Source organism: Bombus flavifrons, chromosome 17 (genome assembly GCF_040668555.2).
Source record: "Bombus flavifrons isolate JBK064 chromosome 17, iyBomFlav1_principal, whole genome shotgun sequence".
NCBI classification, from domain to species: domain Eukaryota; kingdom Metazoa; phylum Arthropoda; class Insecta; order Hymenoptera; family Apidae; genus Bombus; species Bombus flavifrons.
The window spans coordinates 7,109,133-7,126,366 of NC_138458.1; the positions used below are offsets into that span (position 1 = coordinate 7,109,133).

General features: G+C 27.0%; 4 protein-coding genes across 7 annotated transcripts; 2 read left to right on the plus strand and 2 right to left on the minus strand.

The window, feature by feature from the left end:
• Window positions 1-93: 93 nt before the first annotated feature.
• On the minus strand, window positions 94-4,230 carry LOC138188834 (putative ankyrin repeat domain-containing protein 20A4). Its single transcript, XM_069130973.1, has 7 exons — window positions 4,099-4,230; window positions 3,758-3,919; window positions 3,386-3,615; window positions 2,120-3,302; window positions 1,277-1,381; window positions 1,176-1,210; window positions 94-1,098 (listed from the first exon to the last, which is right to left on the minus strand). The coding sequence occupies exons 1-7, from the start codon at window positions 4,173-4,175 to the stop codon at window positions 173-175; spliced, it is 2,718 nt and encodes a 905-aa protein (XP_068987074.1). The 5' UTR covers window positions 4,176-4,230; the 3' UTR covers window positions 94-172.
• A 470-nt stretch (window positions 4,231-4,700) lies between these two features.
• Window positions 4,701-10,219, plus strand: LOC138188832 (putative ATP-dependent RNA helicase TDRD12). The gene is made up of 18 exons (XM_069130972.1): window positions 4,701-4,839; window positions 4,960-5,141; window positions 5,251-5,519; window positions 5,613-5,812; window positions 5,907-6,042; window positions 6,119-6,266; window positions 6,342-6,506; window positions 6,784-6,936; window positions 7,033-7,185; window positions 7,255-7,489; window positions 7,557-7,700; window positions 7,801-7,982; window positions 8,053-8,178; window positions 8,279-8,427; window positions 8,487-8,657; window positions 8,916-9,084; window positions 9,177-9,356; window positions 9,983-10,219. Exons 1-18 carry the CDS (start codon window positions 4,812-4,814, stop codon window positions 10,193-10,195), a joined length of 3,003 nt encoding a protein of 1,000 aa, XP_068987073.1. The 5' UTR covers window positions 4,701-4,811; the 3' UTR covers window positions 10,196-10,219.
• Window positions 10,220-10,696: 477 nt separating this feature from the next.
• Window positions 10,697-15,645, minus strand: LOC138188628 (zinc finger protein 665). Of its 2 annotated transcripts, none has more exons than XM_069130598.1 (14): window positions 15,508-15,645; window positions 14,724-14,994; window positions 14,521-14,642; window positions 14,342-14,463; window positions 14,128-14,270; window positions 13,882-14,050; window positions 13,394-13,814; window positions 12,957-13,294; window positions 12,533-12,879; window positions 12,297-12,370; window positions 11,987-12,215; window positions 11,728-11,900; window positions 11,381-11,653; window positions 10,697-11,076 (listed from the first exon to the last, which is right to left on the minus strand). In XM_069130598.1, the coding sequence occupies exons 1-14, from the start codon at window positions 15,643-15,645 to the stop codon at window positions 10,891-10,893; spliced, it is 3,006 nt and encodes a 1,001-aa protein (XP_068986699.1). In that variant the 3' UTR covers window positions 10,697-10,890. The 2 variants fall into 2 exon arrangements, with proteins under 2 accessions (XP_068986699.1, XP_068986702.1); XM_069130601.1 differs by lacking the exon at window positions 15,508-15,645 and adding an exon at window positions 15,347-15,450.
• On the plus strand, window positions 15,478-17,233 carry Ntmt (N-terminal methyltransferase). Of its 3 annotated transcripts, none has more exons than XM_069130607.1 (5): window positions 15,478-15,572; window positions 16,243-16,436; window positions 16,529-16,715; window positions 16,779-16,884; window positions 16,953-17,233. In XM_069130607.1, the coding sequence occupies exons 2-5, from the start codon at window positions 16,248-16,250 to the stop codon at window positions 17,191-17,193; spliced, it is 723 nt and encodes a 240-aa protein (XP_068986708.1). In that variant the 5' UTR covers window positions 15,478-15,572; window positions 16,243-16,247; the 3' UTR covers window positions 17,194-17,233. The 3 variants fall into 3 exon arrangements, with proteins under 3 accessions (XP_068986708.1, XP_068986706.1, XP_068986707.1); XM_069130605.1 differs by having other exon boundaries at window positions 15,567-15,705; XM_069130606.1 differs by lacking the exon at window positions 15,478-15,572 and adding an exon at window positions 15,954-16,085.
• The last annotated feature ends 1 nt before the right edge of the window (window position 17,234 follows it).

Below are 17,234 nucleotides of genomic sequence, written 5' to 3' on the forward strand. Positions count from 1 at the left end.
CGTCATAGGCTATTTTATGTTTATATTTATTTTCATTTTATTGCACATATTTCAATGTGAATAACATTATATATATATATATATATATATATATATAATATATATATATATATTATTAGTCATTCTGATATATTATAATATTTGGTCCCTCAGAAGAAACAAAATTTACATTTTACAAATTTTGAGGTAGTATTTGCCTTTCTCCTTCACACAACAAGATATGCATTGCTTGATATAACAAATATCTTCCAAAGCTACCTTTTTGTTCTATATTCCATGTTGCTGCTATTCCATAATAATCTCCACTTTTACAATTTTTTAATTTTTGTATTCCTAAAGCATCAATCATAGCAGCTTCACGTGTGAAAGCTTCTACTGGAATACTGTTTTGGAAAATGTGAAGACACACAACTCCATATCCAGCGTTCCAAATATCTAAAATATGCTGGATTTTTTCATTCTCAGGTTTTTTCTTTGAGACCCATGTAGCAAAAGCATCCTTAAGGTGGGAGTATGGTCTATTTCGTGTACCTTTACCCACATAAAATATAGCAGAAAGAAATGTAGTCCAGACCATGGACTCTGTCAAATGTCTCTTACGAAAAGCTAAGTCTTTAGTTATACGTGGATCTAAGAGTAAATAATTAAAACAAGTTTTATTCATTCCATCTCTCCATTTCCTAGAAGGACTAACTAAGGAAAAGTCTCTAAACGCATTTCTTTCAATGATCTTATATTCTTCTATATCATTTATCCAATCTCCAAATGTTAAAAATGGTTTCATATGAAATTCACAATAATTCGACTTATGCAAAGGAAGATGACTAACTTCAGAAGATGATGAATTATGTGATTCACATTTTAACTTAGTGAGTTGTTTTGAATATAGTTGCCTTTTCGTATTTGTTACAGATCCAGAATTGACTTCAAAAAATGATGGGTTACATGCCCCACATTTTAACTTAGTCAGACGTTTTAAATATAGTTGTCTTGTTGTATTAGTTATTGGTCCAGGATTGTCACCATAATGAATTAGTTCTTTTCGTAGCGCATCATCTGTTGGATATGTGTCCATTGATAAATTTAACGATTTCGGCCCTAAATAAATTTATAAATTGTAACTATAAATTCATAAATTCAATATTGAAGTATAAAATAATTTTAATAAATCTTACACATTTTGTCAGATGAAATACAATCTGCAGTTTTGCTAAAAATTAATAACAAGTTATTACAATCACTATTAATAAAGGTATGATTATTCTTAATGTCTTACCATGGTGATAATGTGTAAATCCTACGTTCCAAGAAAGCTAAGCCTTCATCAGGATCTTCATATCTATATTCCTCTTGTACACTGATATATGACTGTGATTTGAAACTGTCGAAAGCAATTAATTTATCAGACTTAAAATACTAAATACGTTTATCATAAAATCTAAAGAAGATAAGATATAAAAAAGAAAAAAGGTGATAAGGTAAGAAAGGTGATAAAAACGGTTCAAAACGATTAGCATAGATAGTATCCACCAAATGAAAGAAAAATGTTCTGATAAACATGGTTCGAAAAATTAATATCTTCAGGGTTACAAACAATTTTACGTTTTGATTAAAGCGGGTGACTTTAAATTTTTCTATCGCGTACAGATATCCTTCGTACAACACAGTACTCCTACAACACAAATTCGCTCTAACATCTTTCGAGAATTTGGGAAATCCCTGTACGGAACGACACGTAATGGTATATCATTCGATATTTTTCATTTGACCAGGCGTATATGTTGTCTCATATTTACCATTTAGTAATGTTGTCACCTCTTATAAGCGGAGGTTTTTATCTTATTTCTCTATCTTTTTATGTTACATTATATAATATTAATATGTACTATTTTTTATTAATTATATTATTAATTAATTATTAATTCTTCTTCTTCTTCTAATAACGCTATATATAACCTAGTTTTTTATATAATTTTTATTTGTAATTAGTACGCGCATGGCCTTAAATTAGTTATGAAAAAGAAATAGTGTACGTAACAAGGCATTTTTTCGGAAATTAACTACCGTGTTATTAGGATGATACCTATATATAGATAAAGATAAATGTAAATAATATTACCTTGAAAGAAAGGTACTTAAATTTTCTTTAAAAGTATTTACAGTATCGTTGATTTTTAATTCCACTTTATTTAAAAATCTTTTTTGTACTGCACATGTTTTGTCTGCTTTTAATATATATTCTTTTAAATGTTCTTCACTTTTTTCCTTAAAGTCTGATTCTTTTATGTGCAAATTTCTAAAATTATGATTAAGTCCTTCTGTTAAATCCTTTTTTAATATACACTTTTCGATATTGTTCTCATTTTCATTAGAATCTATTGGTATATCATCATCATATTTATTTTCATGTAATCTTATTGCCAGATTTTTATTAAATTTGTAATTTAAATTTCTTGCGCAATTCTGGTTTGGTGACAAAGAATTTGTAGTATCGGGGCTTGTGTTTTCTGAAGACGTAAGTTCATTATTTCTTCTAAATTTTCTAAGAGATGAATATTGCCTATAATATCGTTTCCTTCTTCTTGGGGTAGATCTTGCTACTTCTTTTCCCATATTAAATTCTTCTGATTGAAACGACTGAGTTCTCATTATACAAGGTGTACGAGCCTCAAATTTTATTTCTTTATTTAGTACTTTTGGAGATAAATATTTTTGTCCTTTCTCTATTGGTTTATTAATTAAAAAGTTTGGCGATTTACTTACGATGGAATCATTTGGATCATATATAGGTGTTATTGGAACTTTAATATTACTGCTTTGACTGAAAATTTGTGGCCGAGATTTAGGCGTAACAGATCGCTTCTTTCCTTTCATTTTTATTGGAAATTTGTCTTCGATATTGTATAGAATGCTATTATCAGTACTTATTGTAGATGAGGGGCTTGTATCATCTAGAATTTTTTTACATTGTCGATATTTTGCATTAATCTTTTCTTCTTTGGGATTAGATTTTAAAGAATTTGAAAGCTGATTAATAATTTCATTAATTAAATGTTTTTCTTTATCCATTTCTTCTTGAATTCGAAGTTCTGCTGCACTTGTCATCGCACTGTCAGATTGATTATCATTACTTATACTACTGTAACTAAGATTAAAGGAATTTACATGTTTTGTGACAGCAAATCTTTCATCTTTATGTCCCTTAAATATAGTTTCATTTATCATATTTTCTTTAGAAATGTTTGAAATTTGTGGAACGATATATTCTGCCATTACATCTTCGTTATTAATCAGAAGCTTATCTACAAAAAATAATTTATTTTTTATTTATTTATTATTTAAATATGTAATAATATATCAAAGTTAATCTATCCTTTTTACATACTAAAAGTCATTTTATATTTCGTTGTTTTTTCTTCCTTTATAGAATTATCACAATATTTTCCAAGTATCGCAATTGCTTTATAATATTTTCCATCAAACGCATAATGAAATGGGCTACGGCCTTCATCATCCAAACAAAGTGGATCTCCACCATTTGCTAAAAGTAATTCAAGTACTGTAACTCTACCCCATGCTGCCGCCACATGAACTGGAGTTAATCCATCTACTGACCTACAAAATTAATTGGAATTACCATATTTCTATTTCATGCGCCATATAAAAAATGTATTATTGTAAAATTTTACATTATTTTTCAAAACACAAAATCAATTGTATCTTAATCGATTACTTTGATTTTATTTTAATTAATTACCTGACATTTGGATTACCTCCATGACGCAGAAATAATTTAGAGACTTCTTCAGCAAAAGCTTCAGAATCGTTACCTATTACTAAATGAAATGGAGTTACTCCGTGCGTAGGAAGCAGTGTATTAGGATTTGCTTCCTTATTTAAAAGTAATGTAGTTACTTGCCTATCAAAACATATTAGTAACAATTCTAAATTTAAAAAAATGTTTATGTGCTAATAATTGAATATTTAAAATATTATTAGATATCTAACATACAAACATAGTAGTAGATATTTAAAATAATTAAGAATAATATTAGTAATAAAGAAATATAATAATATTCAATTATAGGAAGTTCTTACTTTATATTGTTATCTTCTAGGCCATCACAAAGGGAAGAAGCCAAAAAAAGACAACCTTTTGCCTTTAAAGTCGACATTATATTCCAATTAAAATTAGCTTATATTAGCACTATATTTGAAGTATTTTTAAATCTGTTATGAAAGAAAATAACACATTTATACATCTTATAAATTAAAATGGTCAATATATCACTTATTGATAATATAAATTAAATCTAAAGATTTATGTACGATTAAAAGAAATATTTCATAATAAATATTCACAGACACATCATTTAATAACTGTAACCAGTAAAATTAACTATTTTAACAGAATTCTTGCTAGTATATTATGTAAATTAATTATAAAATAATATATAATTAGTTATTTTATTGAGAAATGTATTTTTTGTACTAATTCTTATTATAAAACATTTTTACATTACATATTTATTACGAGAATACGATATCAAAAATATTCAAACAATGTTTACCTCTCTTGTTTTCTCTGAAGTTGTATGTATTTCTATTGGCTGTTTAAATTCGTTCAAATTTGTTGTTCTTTCTTTGCCACTATGTAAGCGTATGCAATGGAACGATCTTAATATCCTTCGAAAAATATTGTAATACCTAAATAAAGTAATATTTGTAGTAAAGTAATATTTTTTGCTGTGACGATCTGTGATATAGTTTTTTTGCAATATTATATGTATAAGCGTGACTGAGGAACGAAAATGAGTAATCAGAATTATTATGATACAGGTTAAGTCTATATTTTAATATAAAATTTGTATTTCTATACACTTTATAGTATTAGAAAGTAATTATTCACAATTCTTTCATCATATGTGGATACCTTATTAAATTAATATTTAATTGCAGGTGCTATGTTACCATCTACTGCAACAGTAATTAAAATTACAAATATTTTAACTCCATATATTGTAAGAATTTATGAAGTGAAGGACTATAATGAAAAGTTAAATTCTATTAATAAGAAATTGTTAAAAGAAGAGAAAACGTTTCACAGTACTGAAAAAGATATAGAACCAAAAATAGGAGATGTAAGACCAATTTGTAATATATATATAAGTTTTATAATGCCAATATTAGTAATAATCAATTTAATTCTATATAAAATTAGCTATATCATTTTACTTATAATTATTTTAGACAGTTATAGTATATAATAGATTAGATATTACAACTGATTGTCCTGGGTGGTTATGCAGAGGATATATTAGTAGTATTGAAAATCTGAAAGATACATATAATATCTTTTTACCTGATTATGGAATTTCTATTGAATCACAAAGAAAGGACTTCATTATATGTTCAACTGGTGCAATTTTGGAAGAATATTTAACCTTCACAGTTGGTTTATATAATATTTTACCTGCGGATGTGAAACATAACTTATCTGTACAGAATGAGACTCTAACGTATGGTTACACTAAAACAATTACATGATTAACATATTTCAGTAATTTACATATTAAAAACTTAAATATAGCTTTTTTTATATCTGTATAAAGAATTTTAGAGGAATGGAGTACATCTGCAATCGAATACACAAAGGAATTAATAAGTGCATCTGATATAATCTATTTTGATCATATAGTATCTGATCAGTATGGAAAATATTATGGTGAATTTTATCTCAATATAAAAGACAAAGTAATATGTTTAAGTGAAGCTTTAGTTCTACATCAATATGCTATTTATTTAAATAAAAGTAATTCAATAAATTTTTGTATTATATTATTAATATTTAATTTTATCGAAAGTTGTTGTATGTATATAATGCTTTTTGTTTGACTTTTATATAGAATTGTTGCAGTTTATAGAAAGTTCTATGAATAGTGAAAAATTAAATAAAGAAACAATCAATGATGAAACTTTATTTTATTTAAATGTTTCACAAGTGTTGGATAGAACTAGTGAAAGAAAAAAGCAAAAGGAAAGGTTTGATAAAAAATATGATTAATTAATTAATCAATTCTGTCTTTTTTACATTTTTATTAAATTTACTTTTTGATAGTTTTCTAAAAAGAGTGAAATTTAAAAAAGACAATTATTTACACCATGAACTTCAAAGAGATGAAGAAAAAGTATTAATTTATGGAATGGATAAATATGAATGGTTAAGTTCTACATTAGATGTAAAATTCCCTGTAGAAATACACAAGGTATAATTGTATAAAAATTCTGTCTACTAAAAATGAAAACTAACAAAAATTAATTTGTATGTTATTACTTTTCAGGCTTGGAAATCATTGATACAGTCATGTAAACCAAGGAAAATACAGTCATATATATGGCCTGCTATAAAAAAAGGTTTAGACACGGTAGCAATTGGAACAGCAAAATGTGGTAAAACTATTGGATATACATTTGCTATTTGTGGACTTTTGGCTACAAATTCCAATGTAATATTTTCTCTAAAATAAGTGTTTGTTTATATTAACATTAGAACTAATATAGAATATACGCATTATCTTTCTTTCAAATACATAAAAGATTGTATAGTAATATAATCTATGATAATAATTGATTTCTATTAGATAATGAATAGAGAAGATAATAGTTTTTTCTTGAAAATTAACGAAATAGATAGTAATTTTAGAATTCACATATTATTTATTTATTATACATTAACTAGAAAAAAAATATATAACATTTTAAAGGATATAAATTTTGAAACAGCTCCCTCGAGGAATAAATCCATCTGCATTGATACTATGTTCTTCCTCATCTGAGGTACTAGAAGTTCATTTTTTATGCACAAAATTCCTAGAAAACTATAAAACGATAAAATCTGTTGCTGCAATTAATGGTAAATCAGAAAGATCATTAGTGGTAAGTAAATTTCTTAAAATAAATTTAGGTAACACTAAAAATAAATACAACGGTAAATATTTCAATCGGATATAAAATAATTTATTAAATTTTTAGGCTGAAATGTTTAATGGATGTCAGATACTAATCTCTACACCAAGATTTTTAATACGCTTCATGAACAAAAATAAAAAATTAGTAAATTTTAAAAATCTTCGATATTTAATTTTGGATGATGGTGATATTATCTTGGATAAATATTTTGACTCTGTAAGTTTATTTTATTTATGATAATTTTTCGCTTTTATATTCATATAAATGTAAAAGAAATTTTTTTAGATAAGTCAATTATTTAGACGACACAATATTATTTGTAACAGAGAATTAAAAAGTAAGACATTTCAAATTATAATAACTGCAACATACTGGACACTGCATTTAAAAAAAATTGCCTCTATTCTAATGGAAAATCCATGCATATATATAGCATCTTTTATGGAAGCTGCAATTTTTAAATCTATACGTTTAAACTTTTATGTGATAAATTCAAGGGAAAAACCTGAAAGGCTTTTAGGTAGAATTTAGTTATTTAAAAAAATAATTATAGTAAAATTAAATAATTCAAGATCATTTTACAACAGATTCATTAGGTAATGAATATTCCACCTCACGAACTATAGTAATTTGTAGAAATAATAACGAAGCTAAAGAGTTAAATAACTTCTTAGAAAAACATAAAGAGACTCTTTTAGCTCATGGAAATATGAACTATGTTCACTTACAACGTAAGATTATTTATAGATAAGATATTTAAAGATATAAATAATTTTGATTTGTGATGATATTGTCATCAAATTGTATCTAACAATTTTTGTTTGAATATAGGTATTAAGCAATATTGGAATGTTTGTATAAGTGGTTCTTATCCAATTTTAATATGTACAGATGACATATTACCAGATATAGATATTACAAATGTAACTTGGTTGATACATTATTCAATTCCTTTGCATTCAAAGACACAATTTAATTTTCGGTTCTCTACACTTCTAGAAAATTTACAAATGGTATGTTATTTTATTACAAAAATGTTTGTATAATTCAATAAATAATATTCATTTAATCAAATTGTTTTAGGAAAATAGCACTGGAAAAGTAACTATAATAATGGATGAAAATAATGATAAACAGTTTTTACATATAATAAAAATAATGCAACGTACGAATTATGTCATTCCTGAAAAAATATTAGAAAGTGTTAAGGTATGTATCAAAATATTCATTAAAAAAGTAACATGTACAAGCCATATTTTTTATACAAATTAACTTATGTTGTAAAAATCTACTTTAAAAATTTATTAAGTTTATAACAGCTACTTTAGAACAGAAAAAGGAAAATTATCCTATTTGTGACAGTATAAAATCTTGGGGATTTTGTAACAAACAAATTTCTTGTGCATTGAGACATAAAATAATTTCAAAAGTTGATGCTCCAATTACGGACATTCAAATGTAAGTAAAAATTTACGAACTAATAAAAAAAATTTGGTTAATTTTGGATATTATTTTAGAAACGACAAGGTAAAATTCAGAGTAGTGAGCATACATGATGCTACACATGTTTCTGCAAGGATTATATCATATATCAAATTTAATACATTAAAAGAAGTAGAATTTTCTACTATTGAGTATCTGCGAATTAACAAAAGAATTCAAGAGTTCTATTCTTGTGTGGAAAACAGGTTAATATAGCAATAAAGATTCCTTTATATATAGAACGATATTTATGAATTTGTGAAATTAACGCAAAATTTAATCGTTTATAGTTTGAAAATTGAATCTCATGTAACATTTTTATACATGAACTTTTTCTTCGTCTTGATGACTATAATCACATCCTATAAATATTGTTTACTTCCTTTTTAACACTTTGTATAAAAAGATAATATTTTATATATATTATTTAACGTGTTTATTGGTATTTATGTTTATTGTTGTAGAAAGAAATGTGAGACTCTTGATGTGGGATGTATATGTGGCTTGGAAGAACCAGTAGATACTTTTAAGAGGATACAAATTTTACATATTGAAAGAGAAAATAAAACAGAAATTCCAAAGTATGTAAATGTAAGATGTATTGACAATGGGGTAATTTTGAAGAAAGTAGATGTATGTATTTAAGTAATATAATAGTACAAAGTAATATATTATATAATTAAATGAAAAAATATAATTTTATATTAATGTAATTTTTATATTAGGTATATAGATTGTTACATATGCCAGAAGAACTTATAGAATATTCTATGCAAGTAGTAGAAGTATTTTTAGTTGGTATAGCTCCGCATGATGAAGAATATGTTTGGAATAATTGTGCAATTGATGCTGTGTACCAGTGGTTTAAAGAAAATGTTGATGATAGGTCCTATGTGATTGGAACGGTATATTACATTATTAGTTTTTATTTATTTTTGGATTCCTTTTTTTATATCTTTTTTATTCATTTTGCTTATATATAAGATATATAATGTGGCAAAGAAATATGATCAAACTTTAGTACTGTTCTTAAGGATAAAAGGAGGTCTGAAAAATATAGGTCGGAAAATTTTTCTTATATCGAAGATTTTTTGGAATAGTCGTCGGACGTAGAATTTCAAGCATTGTCATCATTTCTTTTGCTAGAAGTAGATAATGTGATAGAGCAAATTATGATATTGAAGGCAATGTGTTTCATAATAAATCAGTATGTATCTGAACGTTTCATAGTAAAAACGGTGCTATCAGACTGATTTATTGTAATATTAAGTGCGCAGATATTCACTTTATGTATGAACGAGCTAATGCAGACGCTACAGAAGCTCAATATCTCTCACACATCGTAGATCGTAGACTATATCTATACACATCTAGGACACATCGTAGATCGTAGACTATATCTATATCTCGGAGAGAGCTTTTGCATCTATGGTTGTATGACCTTTTTTTATTTTTAGAAACAGTAGAATATGGTACCAAAGTTTGATCACCTATTTGCTTATCACCCTGTAATATAGATTTAAATAAACAGGTAAATTTACATCTGGGAAATACAATATGGGTAAATACATTGAATGTTGGAACAAAATTAATTGGATATAAAGATTTAATTGGTTCATGTTTAAGAACAGAATTATTAGAAAAAGATCACGCTGTTGAAAATGACAAACATTTAAATCGGATGTATCAACTTTGTAGAGATGCTGGGTTTTTGAACATAAATGGATATGATTTAAATCTTTAAATAAAATTTCAAAAATACCTTCAATTAATAGACCTTTTGTACCATTTCTCCTTTAATATATTAAATATCGTGATTGAAAAAGAAATAACACTTAATTTAAATATTTATTACACATATATATATATATATATATATATAAGCGCGTGTATATTAGGTTGGCATTAGGTGGTAATGACAAAATCCGCAATTACTTAGTTGCCAACCTAATATTATTGATTATTATAATATTTAGTAAATTTTGACATTTACAAATTTTGTTAAATCATATAACTCCTTAAAGATAAAATAAGAAAAATAATTCGTTTGAAGAACTTTCTGCGTACATCGTTTAATTATTAACCAAATTTTATTAATTTGTAGCATTCACATAGCTGCTTCAGAGATTAAACAGCTGAAGTTATTATTCCTTAGATACTGATAAACGTAGTCAGCAGTTTAACCATAGTGTACATGTTTTATATTTCAAAACATACGGAATAATTAAAACCCCTACCTTTAACATCTCTTAAACAATTATCTGTTTACCTACAGGCAATTATGATCGTACATCGCTTGATGAATTCTACAAGCTAGCAAAATTTTATTAATAACTAAATAGGGTACTTAAAAAATTCTGTTCTTCTGTTAAAAATAAAGCACGATCACATTTGAATAAATTTAACATATAGAATTGAAGAAATTATACATATATGATTTTATACAATAGTCAGGTACTCAGAAGCAAGTTGCATTGGATCAACATGATAAGAAGTAACTAAACGAACTTTTTGTCCATCTTGTGTTGTGAATTCTATTGCTTGTTCGCTATCGGCGATCCCCGATTGTTCTGATTCCTCCATTTGATTAATCGTTGCAACAGCATTTGCATCCGTATCTTCATCCTATTACATTTTAATTAGAATTGTAGGTAACAATAAAATTTTTTGTAAAATACATAATAATACATTAATTTATATTATACTACGTATTTGTAAAATGTTAGAATTTGTAAATAGAGCAGTTTCTGTTTAATTGTAACTAGTTTAAGGCATTATATAACCGGGTAGATGATTTCCAGAAATTACATGTAGATCGATTTTCTTTCTATGATCGCTCGCCTCTGAATGAGTTTAAAGTGAAAAAGTATTGAATGCTCATCAGATGTAAGGAAGCTATTACTTGAACAATTTTATTTAAAAATATTACCTGCAATGCCTTTACGATTGCTTCTGCATCTGTTTGTACAGTTGAAATATTTTTCACTTTTGTTTCTACCGTACTAGAAATGTCGACATTCTTTATGTCGGAATTTTGATTAACGTGTACACTTAATGGTGCTGTTAATTCATCTGGAATAACACCAGAATGAACTCTAATTTCTTGTCCATCACTAAGTTGATTGACAAATTGACTTTGAGATAAAAGCTGTCGGGCATCTTGGATTGAAAGAGGAATTGGGTTACCTTCTTCATCTGTAATCTGTAAATATAACTACCGTTTTATTCTTTTGTTATTACTACGTAATAACAGTTTAATATCTTATTCATCTTTACCTGAAGTTGAAGATCAGATTCTGAAAGTTCCACATTTATTCGTTCATTTGAGTTATTATTTTCATTAGCATGACCTGGATTAGAAAGCATACTATCATTGCTAACGCTTAAATGTGATAATGATTGATTTACATTCGTTTTCTCCTCTTTATTTCTCATCATTCCAGCATCAACTGATTTCAATGTAAAATATGGATTAGTTGAATTAGAAACAGATGTAAATTAATAAATACAAACGTCATAAAATTGTCATTTTTACCGAAATGTAAAGTTCGAGACTGGTTAGGATCATCTGGATCTTGGTATGAAACATATATAATTTGTTGAATACCATCTCCTGATGTCTCATCTGTTGCAATAACTTGAGCCATTTGATCAGTTAATGAATGTTCATCAGATTCTTGAGAACTTGGTAGAATTTGCCAAACTTCTCCAATTGGAGAACCTTCTATTTCATTTATCGCAGAAAGTTTAGTTTCCCTATGTACCTAGAAGCAACTCGATAATAATTCCATCTTATTGAACTTTTCACTATTGAATCTATTAATATAATTTGGATTCTCTCTTACTTTTTTATGCTTTGTTAAGTTTGAGCAATCAGCAAATGCTTTTCCGCAAACATCACAGGAATAAGGCTTTTCACCTAACAAATAAAAATATATGAAAACACATTTTTAAAAATAAATCTTAAACACATAAATTAATAATAAATAAATTAATTAATTAATAATAAATTAATGTTGAAATTTTTGATAAAAATAGTAAATTTGTAAAAGCAGATTTAAATGGAGAATAAAAATGTTACCAGTGTGTAAACGAAGGTGCTTTTTCAAAGCCCATTGTTCTGTAAAACCTCGATTACAATGAGCACATTGAAAAGGACGTTCTCCTTTATGCCTACGAACATGACATTTCCATGTATCTTTGTGCAAAAAGCTCTTTGCGCAAAATTCACATTTCCAAGGGCGCTCGCCAGTGTGTCGTTTAACATGTAGTTTAAATTGTGAAGAAGTAGTAAACTTTCTGCCACAATAATCGCAGCAATAAGGTTTTTCCCCCGTATGTATTCGCATATGTTCTTGTAAATTTCCATTTTGTGAAAAACTTTTATGACATACCTCACATGTATATGGTTTGTGTCCTGTATGCCACCTAAATGTGAAATTATTTGTTTATTTAACTAAATTTAAGTCAATGTATATAAATATATCTTTTATTTGTATAGTAACCTATAATGTAGTGTGAGACTAGTTTTATGTGCAAATTGCTGCCCACAAATTTCGCAAAAATATTTTTTTTCTCCAGTATGTGTAGACTGATGATTGATTAGATTTGCCTTTGTTTTAAAACTGGCATTACATGATTTACAAATATAAGGCCGATCATCAGAATGTACAAGCTGATGACGTTGTAACAATTGCTTATGTTTAAAACTTTTTCCGCATTTATTGCAAACAAATCGACGACCATTATTGTGTTCTGCTTCTTTATGATATACTACAGAACTAGGATGATTGAGTACTTTTCCACAAATATCACATGGATACTCTTTCTCTAATTTATTTCTCTAAAAAATAGTAAAAAAATATTTAATTATTATATTTTTTTATATATTGGGAACCTTTATAATTTTTAGAGTATAATTTATTCATATTCATTCTTTTACCTCGTGTATTGACATATGATGTTTTAAAGCTGCTTGTTGTGTGAAATTTTTATTACAAATAGTGCATATAAATAATTTATCACGTTCATGAGCCATTTTTAAATGCAGGTCATACATCTCCTTTGTTTCAAATAACTTTTCACAGTGTTCACATGGAACATTTTTCTGAGAATCACTAGAATTGTTTGAATTATTTGTATGTTGTTCTTCAGTCAATGCATGATCAAGTGTGTTAGAAATATTATTTTCTTCGGATAAACGTTTTGATTCAAAGGTTGAATCTTCGACAATATGCTCAAAATCTTGATTAACATCATCTCCAATATGATGAGTTGCCTTCTGATGCAATTCTAAATTTTCTTTACTTGTAAATAATTTTTTACATTCCGAACATTCATATTTTATGCCTTTGTGGAAACTCCTAATTACAAAAAGCAAATATTACTTTCATTGTATACAACATTAAAATTTCACCAAATTCTATTTACTTGTGTACAATATATCTGCTACGTTGAAGAAACCCTCGACCACATAATTGACACGTGAACTTATTTCTTCTACGACGTAATTTTGGTCGACCTCGTCCTCTACCTCTGTTTACTATCACTAACTCTCCAAGATCTTTCCCTTCTTCAGATTCTAAGTGACCAATTATTTCTAAAATATACAAATGATTATTGATAAATAATTATTAGATAAATACCTTTAAATTAATGTATTTCACTATGTCTTACCTTCTTGACTATCAGGAACGGACATATTTAACTGTTCTTCAGAATCCTCAAAATTATCGGGATCATCATCGTCCTCTTCGTCGATTACTCCCTCCTCCTTATATATTCTTTCTAGTTCTTTGCCTTGAACTGCCTCCATATATCTGAATCATTTCATATGCTATTATAAAAATTATAGTAATTACCTTTAAATGTTTCTCCTTACAATCAATACCTTTTGGGAACTTTACGCTTTCTGCGACGTCTTCCATCTCCATCTACTTCATCTATTTCCTCTTCATGTTTATCTTCTTCTTCTTGACTCACTGCTTCTAGTACATCTCCCTTTGTTAATTCCTGAAATTTAATAGTTTAAAATATTTTATCTTGAACAAACATGTTACTTTTACAAACCACAGATATGTTCTCTGCGTGAGATTTTGGTGGGCGTCCTCTTTTTCGTTTGGGTTTACTTAATCCTTCCATTTGTAAACTCATTTCATGTTCTGCAGCATACATAGAACCATCTGGCATTACTATTAAACAATATCATAATTAAAAATTTTGCAATAGATCTTTAATTAGAATATAATATAATCTTTAATATAAAATAATACTTTTTATTATTATTTGTTGCTCAAAGTGGTCTTCTTCGTTATATCTTGGAATAATATCCAATTGTGATGTTTCTGATCTAACATCTGTGTTCTCCTTTTCTGCACGTAAGCGTTCTCGTTCAGCTTTACGTTGTTGTTCTATCTGATGCTTCCACATCTCACGAATTTTCCTTTGGCCATCCACCAATAATTCAAAAAACTGTATCGTAGCCTCCAGTTGAATATTACAACCAGGACAAATTGTACGTGGTAATTTCCCATCATCTCGAATCTTTAATGAAAATTGTATTATAACATTTATTTGAAAATAAATTCAATGCTTCTTTTTGTAGTATAACCTCAAACAATAAATCAATAATTACGCCAATTGATATTCATTATTTTTACATTTTGCAAGAGATTATTCAGAAAAACTGAAATTTTGTACATCTTAAAATGAAACTTATATAACGAATAAAAACATTAATATTTTAAAATAATATCATATCGAATCAAATTGAATAGGATTAATAACAATACACAGTAACGAATATGTTTAACATTAAATTATGAACATAATTAGAATATTTATTATCATTTAAAAAATTTTATTAACAAAGACAATATTCTGCAATCATACTAACATTTATAAAAATTATAGTAAATTCTCAGACAAATAACAGACAAAGTAAATAACAATGTACAGTGTGCAGTATCAGGAGGAAATATCGAACATTTGATTCTGGTAGTATTTGTGTATAAAGCAGGAAGTCAAGTTAGAGTCTAATGTTTCGAAATTTCGTACCTTGAGCGGCAAGTACCGATTGACCATAGAACTTAAATCTGGATCATCACCATCTGCCATATAGAGTAATTCTCCATTACCATTATCTTCTGCACATAACCGACAAATTGTTGAATCATAAAGTCGTACTTCTGCCATGATTCCAAGGGAACTGCTCACTAACGACTAACATCGATTTTATCCTAACCAAACCGACCAGTGAGTACGCACAACTACTGCACACAATTTATTTTAACCATACGCAATGTAATCCATCATTTGAAAATTTATGTATAAATTTTCGTACTATGTAGAGATTTTGGTTCTTTCCTACGTAATATTAGTTTAATAAATTTATCTTTAAATTGTACAAAAGCTTTTATATACAGTAATCGATATGTTGTCGATATTTCGACTCCACAGAACAAGCAATATGTCGATATTTTATAATCGATATAAGTCGATATAATTTATTAAATGTCGATGATAAAGTATACAATTTTTAATGTCAGTTCTATTTATAAAATTTTTGTTAATAATATCTTATTTATGTATAAACATTATTTCATAATATAGCAGGTTTTTATTAAATATAAAAAGTATTAAAATATTTAGTTTTTATGAAGAAGTCAGTGCTCACTTTTTATTAATTTCTTTGAACACGTTACATGGTGTTTTGATTGTTTTTCATTTTACATAATTAAATTTTTTGAATATGTAGATAAAATGAAATTGATTATGTTATTGATTACATAGGTAAGATGTATTATTTATCATCACCAAAGATGGAGAAAGAAGAAAGTACACTTGAAGGACATGAATTTTATACAGCAGCTGTCAAATACTGGGAACATGTTCCACCTACAATAGATGGAATGCTTGGAGGTTTTGGATTTATTTCTCAAATTGATATAAAGGGATCCACAAAATTTTTAAAGGCTTTATTTGAGGTATATATTATAATGATTAATTTTGTAATATTCAAAATTCTTATCATTAAATTTTTTAAATATTATGATACCTAAAATTTGTTTTATTTCAGTTAAAAAATCCTCCATTGAAGACATATGCATTAGATTGTGGTGCAGGCATAGGAAGGATAACTAAGAATTTATTATTAAATCATTTTAAATATGTTGACTTAGTGGAGCAAAATTTAAAATTTCTAGAAGTAGCTAAAACATGTTTGAAAAGTCATTCAACAAGAATTTGCAACTATTATCCAATTGGTAATACTCCATTGGTTTATACAAAGTAGAAAAGACATTTAATTGATTAAATCATATTTCAAGGACTACAAAACTTTTGCTTTACTGCCAAGTATGATGTCATTTGGTGCCAGTGGGTTTTGGGTCATTTAAAGCATGATGATTTGATAGAATTTTTAAAAAAGTGTTCGTAAGTATTTTGTTTAGCCTTAATAAAAATTAGAAACTATTTTTAATCATCTAATAAAACTTTTATAGGAGTGGTCTAAAATCTAATGGTGTAATAGTGATTAAAGAAAATGTGACCAGTTCTAAAAATTTGGAGATTGATACAAAAGATTCATCAGTGACACGACCTCTTTCTGAATTCTATCGTATATTTCAGGAATCTAATTTAACTTGTATAAAGGAAGAACAACAACATAAATTTCCACGTGGATTATACCCAGTTTATATGTTTGCTTTAAAGTCAGATAACAAACTTCAAACCTCAATGTAAAGAATAATAGAGTATTGAATAAATTATTTCATTACCTATAC